General features: G+C 32.4%; 5 protein-coding genes across 10 annotated transcripts in view; 3 read left to right on the top strand and 2 right to left on the bottom strand.

Annotated features, from left to right (window-relative positions):
* pbl (epithelial cell transforming 2 pebble) overlaps positions 1 to 3121 on the bottom strand; it is a 43841-nt gene extending 40720 nt beyond the window's left edge. For 2 of the 3 annotated variants that reach the window (XM_077437612.1, XM_077437611.1), the window contains exon 1: positions 2404 to 2699. In XM_077437612.1, coding sequence (XP_077293738.1) covers positions 2404 to 2491 — 88 coding nt within the window. In that variant the 5' untranslated portion in view covers positions 2492 to 2699. Of the gene's footprint in view, positions 1 to 2403 lie in introns of all 3 variants that reach the window. The other variant, XM_077437610.1, reaches the window with a different exon arrangement.
* A 1035-nt stretch (positions 3122 to 4156) lies between these two features.
* On the top strand, positions 4157 to 13589 carry Gclc (glutamate--cysteine ligase). Of its 4 annotated transcripts, XR_013260970.1 has the most exons (12): positions 4168 to 4332; positions 5909 to 6284; positions 8676 to 8859; positions 9065 to 9237; positions 9314 to 9510; positions 9585 to 9784; positions 10988 to 11159; positions 11243 to 11440; positions 11517 to 11696; positions 11770 to 11951; positions 12033 to 12341; positions 12379 to 13589. XR_013260970.1 is itself a non-coding variant. In XM_077437406.1 (11 exons), exons 2-11 carry the CDS (start codon positions 6023 to 6025, stop codon positions 12205 to 12207), a joined length of 1923 nt encoding a protein of 640 aa, XP_077293532.1. In that variant the 5' UTR covers positions 4157 to 4332; positions 5909 to 6022; the 3' UTR covers positions 12208 to 13532. The 4 variants fall into 4 exon arrangements, 3 of the variants coding, with proteins under 3 accessions (XP_077293532.1, XP_077293533.1, XP_077293534.1); XM_077437406.1 differs by having other exon boundaries at positions 4157 to 4332; positions 12033 to 13532; XM_077437407.1 differs by having other exon boundaries at positions 4168 to 4418; positions 12033 to 13532.
* LOC143916356 (beta-catenin-like protein 1) lies at positions 13127 to 16305 on the bottom strand. Its single transcript, XM_077437410.1, has 12 exons — positions 16209 to 16305; positions 15833 to 16045; positions 15621 to 15767; positions 15420 to 15551; positions 15185 to 15344; positions 15013 to 15104; positions 14806 to 14937; positions 14576 to 14724; positions 14319 to 14494; positions 14065 to 14243; positions 13798 to 14002; positions 13127 to 13718 (listed from the first exon to the last, which is right to left on the bottom strand). The coding sequence occupies exons 1-12, from the start codon at positions 16236 to 16238 to the stop codon at positions 13630 to 13632; spliced, it is 1704 nt and encodes a 567-aa protein (XP_077293536.1). The 5' UTR covers positions 16239 to 16305; the 3' UTR covers positions 13127 to 13629.
* A 953-nt stretch (positions 16306 to 17258) lies between these two features.
* LOC143916980 (uncharacterized) lies at positions 17259 to 18596 on the top strand. Its single transcript, XM_077438331.1, has 3 exons — positions 17259 to 17351; positions 17520 to 18403; positions 18468 to 18596. The coding sequence occupies exons 2-3, from the start codon at positions 17558 to 17560 to the stop codon at positions 18555 to 18557; spliced, it is 936 nt and encodes a 311-aa protein (XP_077294457.1). The 5' UTR covers positions 17259 to 17351; positions 17520 to 17557; the 3' UTR covers positions 18558 to 18596.
* A 794-nt stretch (positions 18597 to 19390) lies between these two features.
* On the top strand, positions 19391 to 22423 carry Tmtc4 (Transmembrane O-mannosyltransferase targeting cadherins 4). Its single transcript, XM_077438760.1, has 11 exons — positions 19391 to 19620; positions 19702 to 20108; positions 20221 to 20501; positions 20579 to 20784; positions 20863 to 21043; positions 21125 to 21333; positions 21403 to 21510; positions 21587 to 21728; positions 21815 to 21929; positions 21998 to 22186; positions 22299 to 22423. The coding sequence occupies exons 1-11, from the start codon at positions 19391 to 19393 to the stop codon at positions 22421 to 22423; spliced, it is 2193 nt and encodes a 730-aa protein (XP_077294886.1).
* Positions 22424 to 22874: the final 451 nt, after the last annotated feature.

Below are 22874 nucleotides of genomic sequence, written 5' to 3'. Positions count from 1 at the left end.
AATACTGTAATCGTGTATGTATTTGTATCAAGAGAAAAACAACACTATTGTTATGGTAAAAACAATGACTATTTTATTCAATGGGATGATTTTTCCGAGTGTGTAGTATATGTAATTACACGGCAATTGAAGATAAGCTTATAGGCACTTAAATTCTAGTGATACAATAAAATCCAGAATGGACGATACATCTAAACACATATACAGTTCTCGAGAGAACAATAACGAGACACATTAATGCGGTCAATATGTTACTCTAAAGACCTGCGATTCTTAAACTGAGGTACTTGGTGGTCCTGAAATCTTAAACCAATCTAAAAACTAGCCACAAACATTTTCCATATGCTATTCTAAACCTTCAAAATACAATACATATATAATTAACTAGCTGAACAATTGTCTCTTTATCCGATGAAAGGATTTGTATTCATTGGGAGTTGAGGCTTTGTTGAGCTATGTTGAGGCTTTTTAAATGCTAACTTAACCCTTTGCAGTGCTGATCAACGCCGATCGGCGTTTTGCTGACAAGTCCATGGGCCTACAAAACGCCGATAGGCGTTGTATATTGAGCATGTACAAAGTAAACAAGCATACTACCTGCTAAGCCTTTAAAGGTAGCATTGAAAAAGAATTCATTGAACATGGGTCGTGTAATCCGTGTCATTCATTTGTCAACGTTTATAAAGACTGCTTTACACTGGAATTTCTGAATTTATGACCATAGCAGAATTTCCCGATGGAAACCCCTAACTGCTGAGTATTTTAGATTGTGGTTTGAAATTTCGATTGTGAGCATTACATTTCAACAACATTGAAGAAGATGGAACTAGTTTTGGAAAAATACATTCACTAATAGACTTATTTTGTTTATTATATATTGTTGCAAGATATATTAGAGTCTAAACACACCTTTACAAAACTCGAAATCTTCGGCCGTAGTTATCTAGGGGTTGTTTGCATTAGCTACAATTTTATATCTGCTTTCTATTGGATTTCTAAATTCTAGTTTGAAATGTTGGCGAAATTTTCAGTGTGGCGGGCTTTCAACAGAAAAGACGTCAGCACTCAAAGGGTTAAAGTGGCTTTAATTTGGCATCGATTTATATTTTCTATAACGTGCATATTTTCACCGTGCTAATACGAGTATAATCAAAATCGTCACATCTAAATTTTCTTCGAATACGCAAGAATATGTTTTCTGATAAATGTGAAATGATAAAAAAAAAAAAAAGGTATCACATTTATATTTTACTGTGAATGGTTCTTAAACATCAATCAACATGGTCACATCTAAATATAAAGATTTCTTCGAATACGCAAGAATATGTTTTCTGATAAATGTGAAATGATAAAAAAAAAAAAGGTATCGCATTTATATTTTACTGTGAATGGTTCTTAAACATCAATCAACATCGTCACACCTAAATATAAAGATTTCTTCGAATACGCAAGAATATGTTTTCTGATAAATGTGAAATGATAAAAAAAAAAAGGTATCGCATTTATATTTTACTGTGAATGGTTCTTAAACATCAATCAACATCGTCACATCTATATATAAAGATTTCTTTGGATGTGCGAGATTTGTTTTATGACAAACGTGTAGTGATAATAAAAATAAATCACATTTACAACCAACTGTTAACAATTTTGAAACATCTATGTATGTATTTATGAAATGATCTGCCGACTGTTTTAGTTTGAAAATTGCTGCTGCAGAGAATAATTCAAAAAGATTCTCAATGTAATAATGTTCAATGACAAGAAAAATAGTTTTTATATAGTGTTTCTTTGCATGCATACTAAATTATCAAAGGGAAAAAATTCAATTTCCTGCAATAGATTAAATATATGTAAATACCATAAAAAAGTGTGTTCTATACAAAAGAAAAACATTGTACAAAACATACGACGTATTTGAAGTAAAAAATTGTCACTTTTGATCAGAACGCCAATTTTTAATCTAATGTCTTTTCAAATATAATACTTTTGCATAGAGACTCACCTCGGTTGGTTGAGAACTTCCGAGGAGTGACTTTATGTATGTATTGTGATTCAATAACAAACATGACACTTACGATGTCAACCTTCTACAACGGAGTATATATGCATATGTGTGATAAATAAAGGGTATACTGAAGCAATAAACAATAGATGTGAAAATGAAATGTTCAAATACAGATTCAAGGGAAATATAAAAAATAGCAACACAAGGTTATGGATGTGTGTTATGCTATGCGTAAGCGGGTGTGTGTGAGTGAGCGAGTGTGTGTGTGTTTCGGTTGGTGTGAAGAGTATTTGGTATTGACAGTTGGTGCCGAGGAGTGGGGCGGGAAGGGTGTCGCGAGGCGAGGCGCGGTGCGGAGAGGGGAGCGGAGGGTAGGGGTGGCGAGGGGGGCGTACCTTTGTCGGAGAGGTTGGAGGGCGGCGTCGGCGGCAGCGGCAGGGGCGGAGGCGCGGGGGGCGCGGCGGGGGCTGCGGTCGCCGACATGTCAGGCGGGGGCTGCGGGGGTGGCGGGGGCTGGGGGGGCTCGGCCGCTCCCACACATGTCCGATCGTCCACCGTCCGCCGTCCGGACGCACTGCCGCACACGACCGTCGTTGGCCGAGACGCGACGCAACACCGCCAGGCCCGCGCGCGGCCGTTATTCTACTGCCCAAACATCGGTCCGCGGCACGCACTACCTCCAACCGACTATTTATAAATACACGCACCTTCGAATCTAATCGATCGACGTTCCCATAAATCGATCGTTGCTATTATTTTGATTATAGCATATGTATAGTATAAGCAGTACAATATTTTACGCCTGATGACACACTATTCTACTAATATTGTACGTATATATTTTCGAATACATATGCATATCCAATGAAAGTATAAATGTTGGTACTTGTTTAGCAGTTGGATTCGCGCTTCACCCTCAAAAATTTATTTTTACGTTTCATTGGCTACGTCCACATTACCGATATCTACACCCGATATTTAGGAATTTTTCCATAACCAGTTCCTAAATAGCAACCACTGGTTGCAATATGGGAACTGGTTATGAAAAAATTCTTAAATATCGGGTGTAGATATCGGTAGTGTGGACGTAGTCATTGCGAGCTTGCGTTTCGCACTTGAATAAATTTGAGCACTTGAGACATCTGTTGACATAGTGTCGAAACATTATGTCGTAAAAGAGCGTAATAATTGTTTTTTTAACGTGAAATGTACGTGGCGATAATATGTACATATGTAGATAAGAGTAAAACGGGTTACATCCCAAATGTAAATCGCTACTGGGATAACCGCCGCTACGAAAATCGCTTGCGCTGTCTCCTGTCGCACGAAAATTCGTCGCACAGGAAAATTGCCGTACATAAAACTGCACAAATATTACTCAAGACTGCTCAAATTTTGTAAAAAAAAGTATTGTAGAAAATCGTGCGAGCGATTTTCGTAGCGGCGGTTATCCTGGTAGCGATTCACATTTGGGATGTAATCACCCAACCGTAAATAAGTTCCCAAAATTGTTCAAAATACTCAAGTTAAAAAAAAAATTATTTAGTTAAAAACGTCTCACATAAATATATTAAAATATAATATTATGTAAAACAACTTTTGAGAAAATAATAGGAAATAATATATTGAACGATTTTCTTTGATTTTTCTGGAGGGATTTGTTTCTTCTTCTCCTAGCTATGCTTTTATTAATGATTCAGGTCCAGGTTTCAAATCCTTATTAGACCTCATTTAAAAATAATATTACGTATGATTTGAATTATTTGTGCGGTGCTGCTGGTCAATATTTTAATATTTGTGACTCCAAGTCATTCGTTTTCCTGTAAAACTCAGTGCGTCTTTCACTTCGATTTGGAAACCTCCCTTCACGCCCATAAAACAATATAAAGATACCGTTTTCCGATTCTCGAGTAGAGTTATGACTGCCTACAATTTATTAAAAAAAAAACTCACTGAACATTTTTATATTGCAATTTGCATAGTCATCGTACTTTCGAATGAAACTTGTAGATTTTTTAATTGATCAATAACATAGTTACGAGCGATATCTCATAATTGAATTGAAATAAGTCGTTTTATAAAGTAACTCGTTATAAACTTGATATCGCAATAATCGAGCGTCAGTTTGGCGTCGGTGTGTAGGTTGGTAGTATTGGAATAGTGACAGCTGGAACGGCAGGTCGCGGTTGCGAGTTGCGAGTCGCGGGTCGCGGCTAGTGTGTCGCGTTCGTCGCGGCGAGTGGTCGCGGTCGCGTCGGCAGAACTCGTGTTGCGCAACCGAAGACCACACCATCGTTCCGAAGATCACACTTCCTCACATTCCCGTGAGACTTCACACCTTCACACATTCCCCTTCGTATCGAAAACGTCCATACGAGTACATCCACACCCTCGTTCTCACTATTCTCGTGTAAACTTTTTTTCTCTGCACCATTCAGTTGCCTTATTACACCATGTTTCCATATTACACCATGTTATACATACACTGCACTATCCATTTTTTTATTTATGCTGTTAAGAACCTCGATTTAGCCCATCAAATTTTGCATTACTGATTTATATTCATTTTTTCCTGTCGTTACTCTACAATTGAAATATTCTCCCGTAACACATTAGTCATTGTAATTAAGGTTACCATTCTCTGACCCTTTGTTAAAGTCAGATAATTTTGAATAATATTCCGAAAGCATTGAAATACCATTGAAAAATAGGGTTTTTTTTTTTTTACCAAAAACTACTTTAAAGCTTAGAATGCATATCTCAAAATACACTGTCATGATTCGCCCCAGTAAAAAAGTCGTATTTTCTTCCCTCGGGAAAAGTGTTTATAAATTTACTCTATATAAATAAATTTGTCAACAATCCATTGTACACATTCTGATTTCTTAGACATTGAAAACCTAACAGAATAAAATATAATACGCCTCCGAGAGGTGATAACAGTAGATTTTAGAACTTCTTCAGCCTGGAACCCTTTTTCAATTTAAATATTTTGCAGAACCCACGTATTCTCCATCCAATAATAATAATAAATAAATATTATACACTCTTTATATTCAATGTGAAACTAAGAATAAGATTTTATTTATTCTTTTATTTGATTTTTTCACCTTAAGTTCATTTTTCTTTTACTATTTTTTTTATCATGTTTTTCTGCTTATGATTTTTTCTTTTTATTTTATGTATTTTACTTTATTTTATATTTGTTTTCTTCTCTTTTGCAAACGTAGGCCATTGTGGCGAATTAGGTTCTTCCTGTAATGCCACAATGGTCCAAAATTATAAATAAATAATTTCTCCATAAAATAATTTATCATGCATTTAATCTCATTTTTTTTTTTAATTTTGCCAACCTTAAAGTTGGAAGATTAATAATATCAATTTATAATTATTTAATTAATGAATTGAAATCATGTAACTAAGAAATTTTCATTTTTGGTAAAATTCAAAGCCTAAATTTAAAAAAGACTAAATTTTTAAGTAGGAAATTTTTTGTATTCGTCAAAGTCACTCTAATTATATTTTATTTTGCATTTATGTATTTTGTAAATAGAAATTTATTAAAAATTAGTATGGAAAAATTTTAACTTCAAATTACATACATATATCCTGATATTAAAGTATATTTTTGTTTGTAAGTATTATAAGTACATATGTTGTACGTATCATATTACTTTTTATCTAATGCTTGAGAACTTTACATTAAATGAATTGCTATTTCTTCATTTTATCAAAAACAAGTTAAGATTTTTATCATTTTTGTAAGATTTAATTGTAATTGCATACATATGTACATACAAATAAAATTAATTTGATCACACAACGCAAATACTTTCATACGCCAATCAAATACACAAGTTGAATTAACACTGGAGTTTAATTTTTATTTTCTAATTTCAGGTAAACACAAGTATTATTAGCATTTTAGTGACACAACATTCTGATAAACACTAGACACTGAACAAAATAATAAATAAAAAGAAATAGTTGAAGCGATTTTAATAATTGTTTACTATGGGTTTGTTGACCGAAGGAAGTCCGTTGTCATGGGAGGAGACGAAAGTTCACGCCGATCATGTCAGAAAACACGGCGTGATACAATTCATAAATCTTTACAAGAAATTGCGCGACCGTCAAGGCGACGTACTGAAATGGGGAGACGAAGTCGAATATATCATTGTGAAGTTCGACGACGAGAACAAACGGGTGACGGTCAGCCTTCGTGCTCAGGAAATGTTGGCTGAACTTAACGAAAAGGAATTGGCCGATCCACAAGGTATATACACAAACATTATTTAATCATTTGGGTCTATGACGTTCTTTGGCTTTGAATAATAGAGAGGGAAACACTACAGTCAATGGTTGCTGTAAGATCGTAGTCGACGTGGGTTTTTAAATTAAAAAATAAGTACTTTGCGACATTACTGAATACCTTTTGGGCCCTCGGTATTGATCCTATTAACTGGAAATATATTATTTTAATGTCTAACTCCGAATAGGCCAGCGACTATCACATGATCAATGGTTGTAGTGTTATGTATATCTACATATGTAGATATAATTAGTAACCATGAGGGTAAACACCATTAATTGATGCAATATTTACATAGCATATCTCATGTTCTGATTAATTAAGAAGACAAGGCTAGTTTATTTAATGATACAAACATTTAGATGATAAACAGACTTAAAAAAAAATGTTTTAAGTTTGTACTTTGTGGGTAAACCTCTTGAAACAATGAATATATATCTTTATCTAAACAATATTTTTTTTATTTATTATCTAACAAACATCGATGAGTTTGTTATGTAACATGCAGACTTCTCATCATGACATTCAATATTCACGATAACGTGTATGACTCATCGCTTCTTTTAACTCGTCAATATTTTTATACATACATATATACAGTATACTTTCGATTAGATGGATGCGGATTATTCGTTTGTGAATCTAGTTTTATTTTAAAATTAAATTAATGCATCTTGAAAATAAACGACTGCCATATGTATGTACAGGGTCTACCTCACGGGCCCGAATGTGAAACGCCCGAAAACGCAAATATTGGAAGGCAAAGATCGAAAATCGAAAGATCTTAAGTCGAAAGATAAAAAAAGGGTGCATGGTAAAGGGTACATACTCACTTAATTTGCGCGAGCAGGATACAACAGGAACAAGAGGAACAGGCTTTGCCTCCCGTATTCAGCGCGCGCACATTAATACGGGAGGAAAAGCCTGTTCCTCTTGTTCCTGTTGTATCCTGCTCACGCAAATTAAGTGAGTATGTACTGTGTACCATGTAACCTTTTTTTTTTGATCTTTCGACTTAAGATCTTTCGATTTTCGATCTTTGCCTTCCGATATTTGCATTTTCAGGCATTTCACATTCGGGCTCGTGACAGAGACCGGTATGTACATTAGCAAAAATTTTAACACGTTTAATGCAAACTATGGATTAGAGAGGTAAAGCTAGTTCGTCAATGAAACAACGCTATCATACTGTTTATCTTTAACCCTGCGAAAATGATAACACCAGGTGATAAATATGGAGTAACTCTTTCAGAAAAACAATTGGGGCCAGGGATGGCTCGTTCTAAGGAGCGCTGATGCAGTGAAGCTGTAAAATAAACGATAATCACAAAAAATGAGTGGATATATTCAAGAAGTTGTGCATATTCTATACTAATGAAACATATATAAATGCTCACTACATTCAAGATCCAAGTATTGTGGTGTTGCATTATTGTTCGCTTGTCCAGAGCATATTAGAGTTTGGGTTTGTAATTTTGAGTCCCACTGAAATGAATTTCTCTTGATAGAAAGAGTTCTTCTTCGATACCTTTGCATGAGGAAATATAAATATTACCCCTATTTATTTCCCACTGCCTTTTTACACAAGGTGTCCTAGACTTTGACTCACTATTTTCGAGAAGAATTATTGCCATTTCTAAATATTTCTTTGTAGTATTGACAACCCTTCGATTTTGTTAGAGCTTAAATTTTGGGCGCCTGAATGCGGTAGAGCTTTGCATCATCGTCGACTTTTCCAACCTATTGTTGCGAAAACGTCTGCTTTCGGTAACTCGTCTCTTGTAAAGGCTGTCCGGTTCCTTAATGTGATAGATGAGCATTTGGACCTGTTTGATTGTCATGTTAATGAACTGGTCAGTTTCATGAGATTCAACACGAGTCTATTTGAATGAGATGAATGATTGCTAATTTGTTACTAAAATTATCCATACAATGTCTTATAAAAACTAATGAGTGTCGAAAGAGAAACATTCAAGTATTCTCGACATGTGAAACCGAAATATTTCCATACAAAAAAGGCTGATATGGATCAGCACTCCAAAGCTATGAGTTTTTACGATCGGTTCCGAAAATCTTGTATCCCTTATTGCATTGTTCTTCAGGCAGGCATTGACTCGATGCTTTTCCCACAAAAAATGTTTCACTAATGTCAATTTCTTAGAAAAACGATGCTTTTTTGCTCTCTTGCTTTGAACACTAATGTTATTGGAAAAGCATCAAGCCAACGCCTATATCTGGCTATCGCCTTTGCTTGTGAAAGCATCGTATTTATCATCTTAATTTTTGGAACTAGTGAACTCCCAATATACGTCATTGTTCACTAGCCGCCACTGACTCATGTTTGAATATTTGTAGGTGTCAAATCTTTGTGGAGGCCAGAATATGGTGCATATATGATTGAAGGCACTCCTGGACGACCATATGGTGGTCTTTTGGCACATTTTAACATAGTCGAAGCTAATATGAAATACAGAAGGACGGAAGCTGCAGCTCTGCTCGGTCCTGGCGAATATTTAATGAGCATCACAAATTTTCCTAGGTTTCTATTTTTCCAAATATAAAACTATTAGTGTTAACTCACGAAGGCGTATTGTAAAAATTCTATTGGACCGAAATTACTAAATATGTAAATTAAAGATCTTATATGTATGGCGGTACGCTTTTTTACTAGAATACGCTTTCATGAGATGAAAACAATGTATGAAACGTCGTGTCGTTTTCATAAATTAATTGATTTTTTACAGGTTGGGATGTCCAAATTTCACAAGTCCACCATTCGATCCGCAGCCTGAAACTGGAGTCAGTCGTTCGTTATTCTTCCCCGATGAAGCGATTTATCCCGGCCATCCTCGGTTCAAAACGTTGACCAGGAACATCAGAATGCGACGTGGGGAGAAAGTTGCAATAAATCTACCAAGTATGTATTTATTTTATTCTGACAATTCATTTCTACAATTTATGAATTTATAAATCAATTATTATGCATTGTTCAGTATTCAAAGATGTAAACACCAAAATTCCCGTGGACGATTCGCATCAAAAGGAATCGAACGCTCTGCCGGATCACGTATATTTGGATGCTATGGGATTTGGAATGGGATGTTGCTGTCTTCAGCTTACGTTTCAAGCTTGCAATATCGCCGAAGCTAGGACATTATATGATCAACTGACGCCTTTATGTCCCATCATGGTTCGTATTGTTTTATGCATATTTTTTTTATAATTTGGTATATTATTGTATTGTATTTATCATTTGTTCAATAGTTGGCTTTATCTGCTGCTTCGCCTGCATACAGAGGATTCTTAACTGATGTCGACTGTCGATGGAACGTTATTTCGGGATCGGTGGATTGCAGGACTCCCGGAGAACGCGGTCTTGCTCCATTGGGTCCCGGTGAAAAGTTTAGGATTACAAAATCCCGATACGATTCCATCGACAGTTACCTCTCACCGCACAATGAAAAGTAATTATACGTCGCGTATTATAATTTTCATGTACTTACATTTTTTCTCGAGATGTATCTATATGCTACAGTCCACTTGAACATTTCATTCGATCATGAACATACTAGTTTGTTCATACACGTACCAATCTGGCCAGTGTACACAAAAGATATTGCCAAAGAACTATGTAGTATAACTTTAAATATTCTCAATCGTTTGTCCCATCCTCTATGTACATATGTATGCTTGCCCTGGGTTGCAATATTCAAAATATTAGCAGAAACTGGAATAATAGCAACGTTGTAATGTGGTTTCCATAAGATTTCCCTTTTAAATTCTTTGGCGTTTTGACAGCTTAAAATTTTCATACGACACCACTAGAGTCTATTTGAAAATAGCTTTTGACTGTTAGCACTAAAGTATGTTCTCATCGAATTAAAATCAACAGTTCGTGTATGAACAAAATAGTATGTTCATGAACGAACCAGACTGGATATTAAGACTGTAACATATTCATATATAATATTGACTTTATACAGTGGCGTCGCTAGGGGTGGTGTCACCTAAAAAATATTTTTTATTGTTTATTAATATTTGTTAATTGTTATGATTTGCGAGAGGGAAGCGCCAAAAGAGAAGCTAAGTTCACAACGTTGTTTCTGGATTACGCCTCCGTCTGACTGAATAGGTCCAAATTTGAATTTAGGTACATACACTGATTTCTCAGGAATTCGAACAAAAGCCAATTATGGCTCATATTTGATGCTATATGTACATATATAGCTGTACCAGACGGATTGTATAAATACAAAAATATATACAGAAAGCTGTATATATACAGGAAGCTGCATATATACAGAAATTGCAATGAGGCATGTAGCCACTTGAAGACCGTCATGCAACAAATATGTCAAATTAGCGTTTTTCAATTTGAACAATTTGGTATCACCCGGTGCAGACCGCACTCCCCGCACGAGCCTAGCGACGCTACTGCTTTATAGATCTTTATAAAGTTTTATAAGTATGTCATATTATTATGACGTACTATACTTGGAACTATTTATTGTGTTGAAACTTGCTTAGTTTCAAGTTCTACATGAATAACATGTACATATGCACGCCACGCCACTACTAAAAATATATCCACAATTAAACGTATTTATTATTAGATTTATGTACATGCGTGAGTTATTTATCAGTACTTAACATATCGTTTATTTTAGGTACAACGATATTCCTTTAACTTACGATAAGGATATATACAAACAGCTTCGTGAAAATGACATAGACCATCCGTTGGCGCAACACATTGCTCACCTTTTCATCAGGGACACTGTATCACTCTTTTCAGAGAAAGTGAATCAGAACGATGAGGAAGATACAGATCACTTTGAAGTGAGGTTTTTTTTATTTAATACCTAAATCCGACTATATTTAATGTGAAATTTAACGATTGAATCATATTTATTTAACAACAGAACATTCAATCTACCAATTGGCAAACGATGCGCTTTAAACCACCACCTCCTCGATCGTCGATTGGATGGCGTGTCGAGTTCCGTCCTTGTGAAGCTCAGCTCACCGACTTTGAAAATGCAGCTTTCGTTTGCTTCGTAGTGTTGCTGACGAGAGTCATCTTAAGCTACCAGCTCAATTTTGTTATGCCCATTAGCAAGGTTCGTTATATAAATGTATTTCCATGTGATAAATTGTTGCTAACTTTAAAAATAACCAGTTATATATTGTATTTAGGTCGATGAGAACATGCAAAAAGCCCAGAAACGCGACGCATGTAAACAAGGTAAATTTTGGTGGCGGAAAGATATCAGTACAGGTGTCACGCCTGTTGAAGCATCCCGTCATTGTCACCTTGGATCGTGTGATACAGATCAATACGAAGAGATGACCATCAATGAAATCATAAATGGAAAGGTAGAAAGTGCAAAACATCTTATGCAACTCGCAAAATATATGTGTCAGTGTAATGACTGTTTTGTTTTTGTAGGAAGGTACATTCCCCGGTTTGATAGCATTGATTGAATCATACCTGGAGAGTATGGACGTCGATGCAGACACACATTGTTCGATCCAACAGTATTTGAAACTCATCCAGCGCAGGGCGTCCGGCAAACTGTTGACAACGGCTTCGTATATTCGAGAATTCGTCACGACACACCCGCTCTACAAGTCAATACATACTACCATACTTATGCAATTCTCATTTTTGAAATTCATTCATTAATCATCTGAATCGTTTATGTATTACAGAAAAGACTCGGTTGTATCGGAGGAAATCAACTACGATCTTCTCAAGGCTGCCCAAGCGATCCAGTCAGGCGAGATGCCGTGTCCGAAACTTCTCGGCAATTCAATATTCACAAAAACTAAAGAATCAATACCTGAAGCTCTCCGGAAAGTACTGACTAAAGAGTGTCCTTATTAATTTGGAGGTCAGATCAAATATCAGAGAATGTGTAAATGTTATCTCTTGCCTGCAATAAGTCTTATGAGGGGCGTAAAAGTAATAACAACTAATAAACATATGTATGTAGCATTTAATTTTTTATTTGAAAAATGGTGCCGATTTAATTTGAGATTCCTACTTGTTTTTTAGTATGAAATTTGATTTTATTTTATTTTAAAGACACGTCTTAAAAATATAACAAATGACAAATGTGTAAGATATTTTCATCGCCTATATACATATTTGTGATTTTCATATATATACATACATATGTATGTATAGGTATATATCGAATCTAATGAGTAGACTTTCGTAAATGTGGTTTTATTTTATTAATGTAAAAGAATTTTTAAAAATTGGATTTTGCATTTATGTACATATTTGATTCACAAATCTTTGCAAAGATCTATAGATCTACCCATTAAAATGTTTTTATTTACTCTTTTATACATATCAATTATGTATATTGAAAATAAGTAGTACATACATTAATTTTACCTACTACATACATATTATGAATTTTCATTCCAGTATACTATGTATTTGCAATACCATTAAAGAGGAATTATTTTTTATAATAAAATTATGTGTTGAAAAATTATGTAGTTAAATGTAATTAATTATTTTCTCATTATTCAAAGTCTTACAATTAATTTTACACAATGTGCAATGGCTCATTCAATATAGTATTTTTTCTATTCCATATTTTATAGAGTACTTATTGTTGTTATTTGTTGATATACATGTAAGCACTACACATTAATCACAATGAAACTGTATAATGTAAAGGTTATCAGTTTCTTACGATACTTAATTTTTTTCTTACTTATAATAATAATACTTAATATGTTCAAGTTTGTTTGGCACTGTTCTTAATTGATTTTTAAATTATTTTATTGGCGATTTTTCAATATTTAAAGTGTGCATTATGTTATGTTGCAGGTGTTTAAAATATTTTATTGCAATTCTTTTTTTATAAAATTGGTGCTCAATAGGTTAAATATAATAAAACTTATATATTACAGTTTTTTTATTATATTGCAATAAATCACTTCAAAATAACAAATTGTTCCAATATTAATTCATAATTCACATTTTAAAAATTATTTTGATATTTTGCACAATTTTAATATTGAACTTTATGTTTAAGCTTTTAAATATATTATTAAGTTTGATTTTAATTGGATATATTTTTTACAATTTATTTAATGCATACTTAAGTTGAACAAGTTTTGACTGTGAATTTTAATAGTGTTAATACTTTAACTGTTAATTAATTATTGAAATAAATACATAAAACATTTAAATTTTATTTTGCGCTTAAAAAAATGTGGAACAATATATGGATACTTATTTCTATTATATTATACGACATTTTTATTTGTAAACATCTGGTATTTTTTAAAATTTATCGACCATTTGCAAAATGTGTTGTTGTTCTTGTTGTCGCCATTCAGGATTTCCCGCTTCACCCAAATTACCAGCATATTCTGAAAGTTATAAAGTAAAACAATGTACATAACCAGTAAAAAAGTCAAAATAATATTCGTAAAAATACACAATACAAACCTCTCATCACGTGTCGAATTGTTTTGAGAGAACCGCCTCGTAATGAAAGCACGCGTTGTACTCGTTGCTTAATCGAAGGTGTTCCTGAAGCGCACACTTCTAATATTATATGATCAACCAATTGTAACGTGAACAACCCACCGGACAATCTTCTGAGATATAATTCGTCTTCTTCCGTATCAGTGGTGTCCATTTCGTCTTCGGCCTAAACATTATACAAGTAAAATACTGCACATCAGTGTTGAACGTATAAAAGCTTGTTTTTACCTTTTTTTCTAATTCAATCTCTTGCTCAACTTTATCGACTTTATCCAAGTATTTGAAATGCAATTCTAATAGTCTATCAACCTTTTCTAAATCGTTCTCGGTGAATTTGGTTAAAAGACGTTGACGCTGCGATCCTTGACAGTTTCGCAACATTGAAGATATGATCGAAACAACGTGTTCTAAAAATCGATATTAATTCTTACATACATACAAACAATGTACTTGTGACTGTGCTGATTTTGCAAGTATAATACCTTCGTGCTGATCAGTAGTTAAAACTCTTTTTCTCTTGGGTGTTTTCATAAAAAGGGGAAATATGGTTCTGAGACCCAAAATATCGACAAATTTATTACAGTTATCTTTTCCATCCGGTCCAGACATAGCATGATCCAAAACCTTCAATGATCCGTTTCGAGAAAGCTTCTTCTCCCTGCAAAATATCAAATTATTACATATAAAATAAAACTTATTATTGACTCATAAATATATCGTTGTGAAATAGTTAAAGAACCTCAACATCAGGTTCATCAACTGAAGACCTTCTCCCCGAAGAAAACGATCTCGATTCGAGGTCAACATCAAAGCAGAACATAAACTATTAAATAAATTTTCCATCATTTCTTGTTCTTCACTACTGTTTGGATCGTGACGTTTATAAAACTATAAATCAATTTTAAAAACAATAGTAATCCGAATCATCAAATTAAATATCATGATTTTTTTTTATTTAATGTTGCTTACAGCTAATTCTTGCAGTAATACATCAATACCATCTAATTCTCCAAGCAAAATTCTATTTTCTGGAGAAATTTGAAGTAAAATTGATAATATTTCGCTTACATATAACTTATTAGCATCAAATGGAGCTTTCAACTGAAAATCAAAAAGATTTATTATGAAAAATGTTTAAAAATATTTACATATAATATATAGCAATATCCTTTCAACCTTCAATCGTTTTAAAATCCATTGAAGAAATCCTTGTTTAGCAACTTCTACACAAAGTTCCGGTCTAAATTCTGTTATGTTTTCGATAATGCCTAGATAGGAAAAGATTATTATACGCGTAAATTATATTTATCACAAAAATTCTAATAACGATTTTGCTTATTTGATTTACCAAGAGTATTATGAACGCCATCTCTCTCTTCCTGCACTTGTTCATCCATTCTAGAAAGATTATGGAGTAACAAAGGTATAGCTTGACAATCTTGTAAAGCGTCTACTAATATTTCGGCTCCTTCAATACTTTCATGTAAAATATCTACATCAGTCAGCTCCTGTTATGAAAAAAGTAGTAAATCGTATTGTGATAAAGAAACTTGTAAATCGAATCAGTGTACAAAAAAATTTACTTGGATTAGATGAACAACTTGCGTAGATATATCAGTGTTATCGTGAGAAAGAAGTTCCAGCAATGAATTGATAAATTTCATTTGAACAAGTATAGGATATAAATCAGGTACCGTAGCTACAACACTCAACTCCTTAAAATAAAATTGCACAATTAGTCAAATTCAATTTGAAATAATTAATAGATAAATTTGCATATGTACCTGCAATGACTGATGAAGATCAACTTCACTTTCCATAAATTTATCCGCTTGTTCGGGAAACTTAATACGCATTTCCCGATTTCTCAAGGATTTCTTTTCAAAGGCCAATATCAACTTTTTAACAACTGTCTCATCGACAATTTCACCCTACGAAAAAAGTCAAGTTTACTACAATATTTCAGTCTACCACACCACAAAAATATATTACGAACCTGCGTCTCTTCAGTTTCGACGAATTGTAAAATATTTTCCCTTTCGGTTTCGGTGATAGCTGGCTCGGCGTTTAACAACCGGGACGGTGGAGGAGGTTTGGAGAAACTCTCGGCTTTAGATCGGGCAAGTCGTCGCATCTTACGAGCTGCTGAACCTTCTTCATCACGACCTTCAGCGTCCTCATCGCTTGGTCGCTTCGGAGTTTGCACAGGCTGAAATAATGAATGTTAATAGTATAGCTAACATAACCAAAAAACCAATTGTCAAAATAGCTAACCAAATCGGCGTATAAAGATCAGTTTAAATAATGTTTGGTTTAAATAAATAAATACATTATAAAAAAGACTACAATAAGTGAAAGCGGAATATACTGACTTTAAACGCTAATAGTTCAGTTATATCCATCGCGCGGCGAATGTGACAACAGCCGGCGTGAAAACAAACCCACTATGATTTGACTCAAGCAATACATATTTTGACCATTATCATTTTTCTTTATTTGATTTTAAAATTAAACGCACACTAGATATGTTCTGTTTAGTAATCGCGAGACATTAAAATCCGGAGCTTATGGTTGCAATCTATTTTTCATTATAATATGTATATGAATTATAAAAAAAAATGCTAAGAATGGTTTAAATTGAAAATTTTAAATATGTAAATAAAGGTCAAAGAATTTGACCCTTAAAGCCCTCAACATGAGGCCCCCCCCTAACGAATACAGTCTGAGAGACCCTTTGGTCGGAGAACGAGACAGTTATCCAACAATATTGCACAGGAACAATCGTACACTGCTCTATATAAAAAACCACACTGTACATAAACAACAACGCATGAACACATAAAGGCGTATCTTAAATATGATAAAGAACAATTTTTTGTATTAAACAATGTAAAACTTTCTTTCAATTCGTTAAGACAAACTTTAATTCACCAGACTAATTATTATTATTGCTTAGTGATGTTTTTGATCTATTCAACGATACAAATATCACTACTATGCGAAAAATAATTTCAGATTTATAATGATTTTATTAATGGTAATTTTTGAGTAGCAGCTACCGCTAATAGTTCTCTTGCAAATAATCATAATTCTTTCGTTTGATGAATATATTTAACTTTGTGTATGTATTTTGGTAGGTAAACGGATTATTCCGCAAAAAACGATCACCGATCATCTGGCACTCGAGTTCTCATTAGTACATTAGCGTGATTGATTGATAATGTTCCGTGATCGAGATTTAATTGAAATAATCAAAGAACAATTTTGGTAATTTAATCTGCCAAAAGTTTTCTTTTTAAAATTTGTTTCAAAACTAACATATTTTGCCATTTAAGATATTTCTACACAAATAGGATATAATATTGACAGATTTTTAGACAATGCAATAAATCGTCAGTATTAAAGTGTGTGTGGTAGCAGTGGGGCGGCATTTCGGTTCTTCAGTGACAGGCGTCTTGAGGACTCGAGTTTTTTTCATGGATTGAAAATATATTGTATACAAACTTAATTAGCTTGTAAGTCTTTTAAAGTTCTCAATTTTTAATCAGTTAGTATATAGATAAATAAAATAAAGTTAGTATATAGATAAATTTTTCAACATTTTAAAACAAAAATAATCGATGGCTTACTTTTTATTTATTTTATTATGTCATTAAGTAATCCTTCTATATTTTTATTTACAGTTTCCTTGATCATGTAAGATTGAGTTTGGATTTTCAAAATGAATAGTTGTCAATCTACTGAAATTTTGAAAAAACATTTACAATCTGACGAGTTATTCAAGCACACTAAAAGCCGTTTTTTCGAAGATCTGAGGAAACATTCCAAAAATAATAAAACCAATGTATATGTAAAGTCAAAATTTGATGATTTTAATCTATCTATAAGTTCCATCAGTAAATTTGTTCCAAATAGTTATTCAACTCCAAAGAAAAAAAAAACTTCAAACAGATCACATGAAACCACAATGAAAAATAATAATGATATTAATAATGGAAAAGGATTGGCGTATTCAAAAGTTTTCGAGAGAAAACTAAATTATTCAAAAAATGAAAATAATACATCTTTATTAAGTAATTTGGAAGAACTGAATATTATTAACAAATCTTTTTTGAGTAACCATAATGATACATTATCGATTTCCCAAAAAGTGAAACAAATCGTCGAAGTTTTGGAAATAGAAGAGGTTTCAAATAGGACTTTTAATTCCGAGAAAAGTTTTAAATCCCAGGAATATTCTTGCAACAAAATTTCACCTTTTAAATCTGAAATACCGGTCATTGATTCTGAGTTATTGAAAAAGCAGGATCAAAATTCTTTTGTTTATGATGAAGATGTGCTTATTGGAGAACAAATGGTGACAAAAATTGTCGATAAATCAATTCAAACACGTAGATATGTAGATGATAAGTCCACCCAAACATCTTTATCATTTGAGGAAATCAGTACTGAAGATGAAACTGAAGTGTCATGTAAATCTTCAAAGTTGCTGATTCGAAAAAACCAACTCCCTTCGTTTATCAAAAGATTGATTATTGGGATTTCTCTTTACGGCTGCGATTTTCAGGTATATGAATATAACGACATATCAAAATAAAATACATATTACATACATATGTTCGTTGTTTCAGAAAATATCAACAACACTGTGGTCTTCTAATGAGCAGCCTTCTGCGAAAGTTTTATATAAAATATATAGGCAATGTATTGTTAAAGCATGATGTGAATGTACTAATTAATATAAAATTTTAATTATTTATTATCTATTTGTTTTATTTCATATTTTTAATCTAATATTCTTCTTATATGTATTGCTGAGAACTTACGAGCTTCCATCAAATCGTCGACAACAATAATACAAAATCATTAAAGACAATAGATATCTCTTATATGGGATGGCGAGACTTTCCAATGGGAATCCAAATTTTAATATTATAATTTAATAAAACTGAAACCACGTAGAGTATTTTGAAAAATATATAAAGTTCCAAATTTCATACATATGAATCTAACAACCTTGCTATAAAGGTTAAAAACTTATAATTTAAAACGATTAAATGTTTGCAGTGATTATTACTGTTTTTATTAATACACAATAGTATTTAATCCACTTTGATTTTATAATATTTCAAATATGTGGAATATCTATGTGCCAACAATAATGCTTTTTACAATTAATGATGACATTAATTTACTACATAAATATGGGTTTATATACTTTTAATACAGTAGACCAGGACAACTATGATGTCTCCACTTAGCAAGTTTAGTACTAAAGCTTACCCTCAAAGTCAATTATCAATGAATTGTTTATTTTTTCTCTAAAAAGTTGTAGTTCTAAGAACAAAAATCTATATATTTCCAATTCAAGTTTTTACTTCGATATTGACTATACTCAGATTAATACAATATTAAAATTAATATATTTATTTATTAGAATAGATGTCTCAAAACACTTCAGCATTGCACGGAAGTAAATATTTTACGGCCAAAATTACAAACAAAACCGTTGTCAATTTGACAGCTGTCAAACTAATCAAATGGCTTAAGCGAGATGCACGTCCAAGCCAAAATAATACTAATAATATATTTTTCTGTGATTCCTTACATATTTTTCCTCGATGGAGACTTCGTGTTTGACGATTCCGAAGCCATTTTGAAAAATAGGGACTTAAATTTGAACGAACCGTTCAGTCAAGTCTTTTACAACGATTTTTGGGGCTCCGATATCAAAAGTAAATCGAGTCACAAGTCATACAGACCTTTAACTGTACTCACTTTTAGGTATGCTAATTAGTTCATACCATTGTAATATATAAAAATGTTTAATGAAAATAATAGATTCCATTCTATATGTGATTTTAGGTTGAATAAGCAACTTGACAATGGCACACTGAATCCATTCCATTTTAAAATAACTAATTTAATTTTACACACTGCAGTTACAATTTTATTATATCAATTCGTTTGGCGTATATACGCACGAGATGAATCTTTTCCTAATAAATCAATTTGGAAAGACGTACCTTTTCTGTCGTCCATTCTTTTTGCTGTTCATCCAGTGCACACAGAAGCCGTTTCAGGCATTGTTGGAAGAGCGGATCTGCTAGCAGCTATTTTCTTCTTTCTTTCTGTATTTTTTTATGATAAATCTATACCTGATAATGTATACAATAAATCAACCCTACTATGTAGTATTTACTTTATAATGAGTATTGTGCTGGCTATTTTTGCCACTTTATCTAAAGAAACTGGCATTACAGTATTAGTAAGTTGAAATAGCAAAACAATTCATTTAAATTATTGACTTAATTTTGACAAATTTTGTTTATTTCTTTCAGTGTTTTTGTATTATATATGATATTGTGCTCGTTCGGAGAATAGATCCATTCAACGTCATAAAATATACGTACTTTGAAACAACAAGAGTTTTTAAAAATGGAAAAGCTATATCATATGAGGATAATTCATCGAATAAAGTTAGTAAGAAGAATTCACATGTTTCTGTGATTAAGAATTATACTGAATTTACATTGAGAATCTCTTTATTGTTAATATCGATGATATTGATTTTGTATGGGAGATGGGCCGTAATGAATTACGAAGGTCCGAAATTTCAAGACGTAGATAATCCCGCTGCTTTCGATAAATCAAGACTGATTCGAGTATATAATATTGTATATATGTTTATTAATGTTTACATATTGTGCGTCCTCATATATAGAATTTGTTTTTTTTTCAGGTATTTACATATAATTATATTTATTTTATAAATCTTTTGATATTGATATGGCCACAGTGGTTGTGTTTTGACTGGTCTATGGGATGTGTACCTGTTTTAGGCGCGTCTTATGATTTGAGAATAATTTTTGTTATTCTATTTTGGATTTGTTTTGCAGTCACACTTCTTAAAATATTTATAAATAATTTCTATTATAATAATAAAAGGTAAGATAACATTTATTTTGTAATACATTGAAAAAAAGCCAACCGAATGTGAAATGCCAGATTGTTCAATATTTTTAGACCACACATATTGGCTTTGTGCATAATTGTTATACCGTTTTTACCAGCTGCTAATATATTGATGCCTGTTGGTTTTGTTGTTGCCGAAAGAATTTTATATATCCCATCAGCTGGATTCTGTATTTTGATTGCTCAAGGCGTTAATAATATTTTAAGTGATTCAAATTCAAAATATCATAAGGTATAATATTATCATTTTTACTTTAACACGATTTATTTTTGAATGTTTTCAATTAATCAATTTGTCGTTTTTTTATTTTAGATATTTAAAGTTACATTTATTTTGTTTGTATGTATTATGATATTGAGAACTATGCAAAGAAATAGAGATTGGCTTACAGAAAAGACACTGTACTTGTCTGGAGTAGATGTGTGTCCTTTAAATGCGAAAGTACATTATAATATTGCTAAAAATTCTGGAGATAAGAGTGATTTTTTGTTTGCAGAAAAAGAATATATAGAAGCCATAAGGTTTGTAAAATTGCTGATGAATCTAATTAAATTATTTGTGAGAGTAAAATTAGTTAAATGAAATTTTAGATTGAATCCATCATACTTTCAAGCGATGAATAACTTAGCCAACTTGTTAAAGGATCAAACTAGATTTTCAGAAGCAGAAACTTATCTTCGGAATGCTTTGGAAATTAAGTAAATCTAAAATATTTTATTTTTATTTACTATTTATAATACAACTTAAACATTAAACATGTTCATTTTATTCCAGAGAAGACTTTCCGGCCGCTTGGATGAATTTAGGTATAGTTTTGGCCGGCTTGAAACAACCTCTAAAATCCGAGCACGCTTACAGAGAAGCGTTGAAGTATAGAAAAAACTATGCCGATTGTTATTACAACCTCGGAAATTTAGTATGAAATTATTATTACATAATAATATATAATCAAATATTGCACAAATTCACTTTTTACATTTAATTTTATATACATATATACAGTATCTTGATCAGAACAAAAACGAATTGGCATTTGAAGCATGGTCCGAGGCTACAAGAATAAATCCAAAACATGCAATGGCGTGGAGTAACACACTTGCTCTTTTAGATAACACCGGTATGATATTGACACAACAAATATATAAATTTTATTTCATTATATTTGAAATGAATTTAATTTTCCAGGACAAATCAATCGAGGTTTAAAACTAGCACGGGAAGTGATGTTGCTATTGCCTGAAGTTCCAGCGATACATTTCAATATAGCGAATATATATGGAAAAATTGGCGACTTCACAACGGCTGAAAAGCATTTTAAAGAAGCTATCAGTTTGAAGGGTGACAATGTGCCAGCAATTTATTATGCCAATTTTGGTATGCATAACTTATTTAAGCAATTGACCGCATATCGATAAAACACTCATTATATTTGAAACTCATTAGGATGAGATATCATATGTATAATACTAATGGTTGACTATTTTAGGTGTTTTGTATCATCGATGGAAAAAACCGGATCGTGCCATTGAAATGTACCAGAGGGCTCTATCCATTAATCCCACATTAAGAAGTGCAATCAATAACATTAAAAAATTGACAGTTCCCAAATAAGATTGTATACATGTAGTTATAATGTAATGTTAATTAACTTATCATTTATGTTTATACATTTTTTTACTGGAATTACACATTTTTTTAATGAATAGTCATTTGTAGTAGTTTGAATGTGTGCATTTATAAATCTTATCGAGGTTATCGCAAATATTGTTTGAACTTCTTTTTAAATTTGTTTCACAAAATTATAAACACGGATAACCTGTATGTCACAGCGATAATAAATATTTGCAGATATAAAGAATGAATTTTCTAAACATAGAAAGACAGTAATGAGTATTAGGCATAAAGTGGAATTCATTATAAAATATATATTTGGAAATACAACAATTTAAATTCCTTTTTAATAAAATAAGTATGATTATACATATAATAAGAAATTTGTAATCATTTGTTCAAAATTTTGTTGGTATTATCACAATTTGTTATTGTATACAATTATTGTCTT

Source organism: Arctopsyche grandis, chromosome 9 (genome assembly GCF_051622035.1).
Source record: "Arctopsyche grandis isolate Sample6627 chromosome 9, ASM5162203v2, whole genome shotgun sequence".
NCBI lineage: Eukaryota > Metazoa > Arthropoda > Insecta > Trichoptera > Hydropsychidae > Arctopsyche > Arctopsyche grandis.
Note: the sequence above shows the minus strand (reverse complement) of the source record. Positions and strands in the feature narration are given on the sequence as shown.

Coding starts and splice junctions, on each gene's coding strand:
- LOC143916980 (XM_077438331.1), top strand. CDS start 17,558: ATGAATAGTTGTCAATCTACTGAAATTTTGAAAAAACATTTACAATCT. Junction 18,404..18,467: donor TTTACGGCTGCGATTTTCAG/GTATATGAATAT, acceptor TCGTTGTTTCAG/AAAATATCAACAACACTGTG.
- Tmtc4 (XM_077438760.1), top strand. CDS start 19,391: ATGCACGTCCAAGCCAAAATAATACTAATAATATATTTTTCTGTGATT. Junction 19,621..19,701: donor TTAACTGTACTCACTTTTAG/GTATGCTAATTA, acceptor ATGTGATTTTAG/GTTGAATAAGCAACTTGACA. Junction 22,187..22,298: donor AATTTATTATGCCAATTTTG/GTATGCATAACT, acceptor TGACTATTTTAG/GTGTTTTGTATCATCGATGG.
- LOC143916356 (XM_077437410.1), bottom strand. CDS start 16,238: ATGGATATAACTGAACTATTAGCGTTTAAA. Junction 15,768..15,832: donor TCGAAACTGAAGAGACGCAG/GTTCGTAATATA, acceptor CTTTTTTCGTAG/GGTGAAATTGTCGATGAGAC. Junction 15,552..15,620: donor ATCTTCATCAGTCATTGCAG/GTACATATGCAA, acceptor TTTTATTTTAAG/GAGTTGAGTGTTGTAGCTAC.
- Gclc (XM_077437406.1), top strand. CDS start 6,023: ATGGGTTTGTTGACCGAAGGAAGTCCGTTGTCATGGGAGGAGACGAAA. Junction 9,238..9,313: donor AGTTGCAATAAATCTACCAA/GTATGTATTTAT, acceptor TGCATTGTTCAG/TATTCAAAGATGTAAACACC. Junction 11,697..11,769: donor ATGAAATCATAAATGGAAAG/GTAGAAAGTGCA, acceptor TTGTTTTTGTAG/GAAGGTACATTCCCCGGTTT.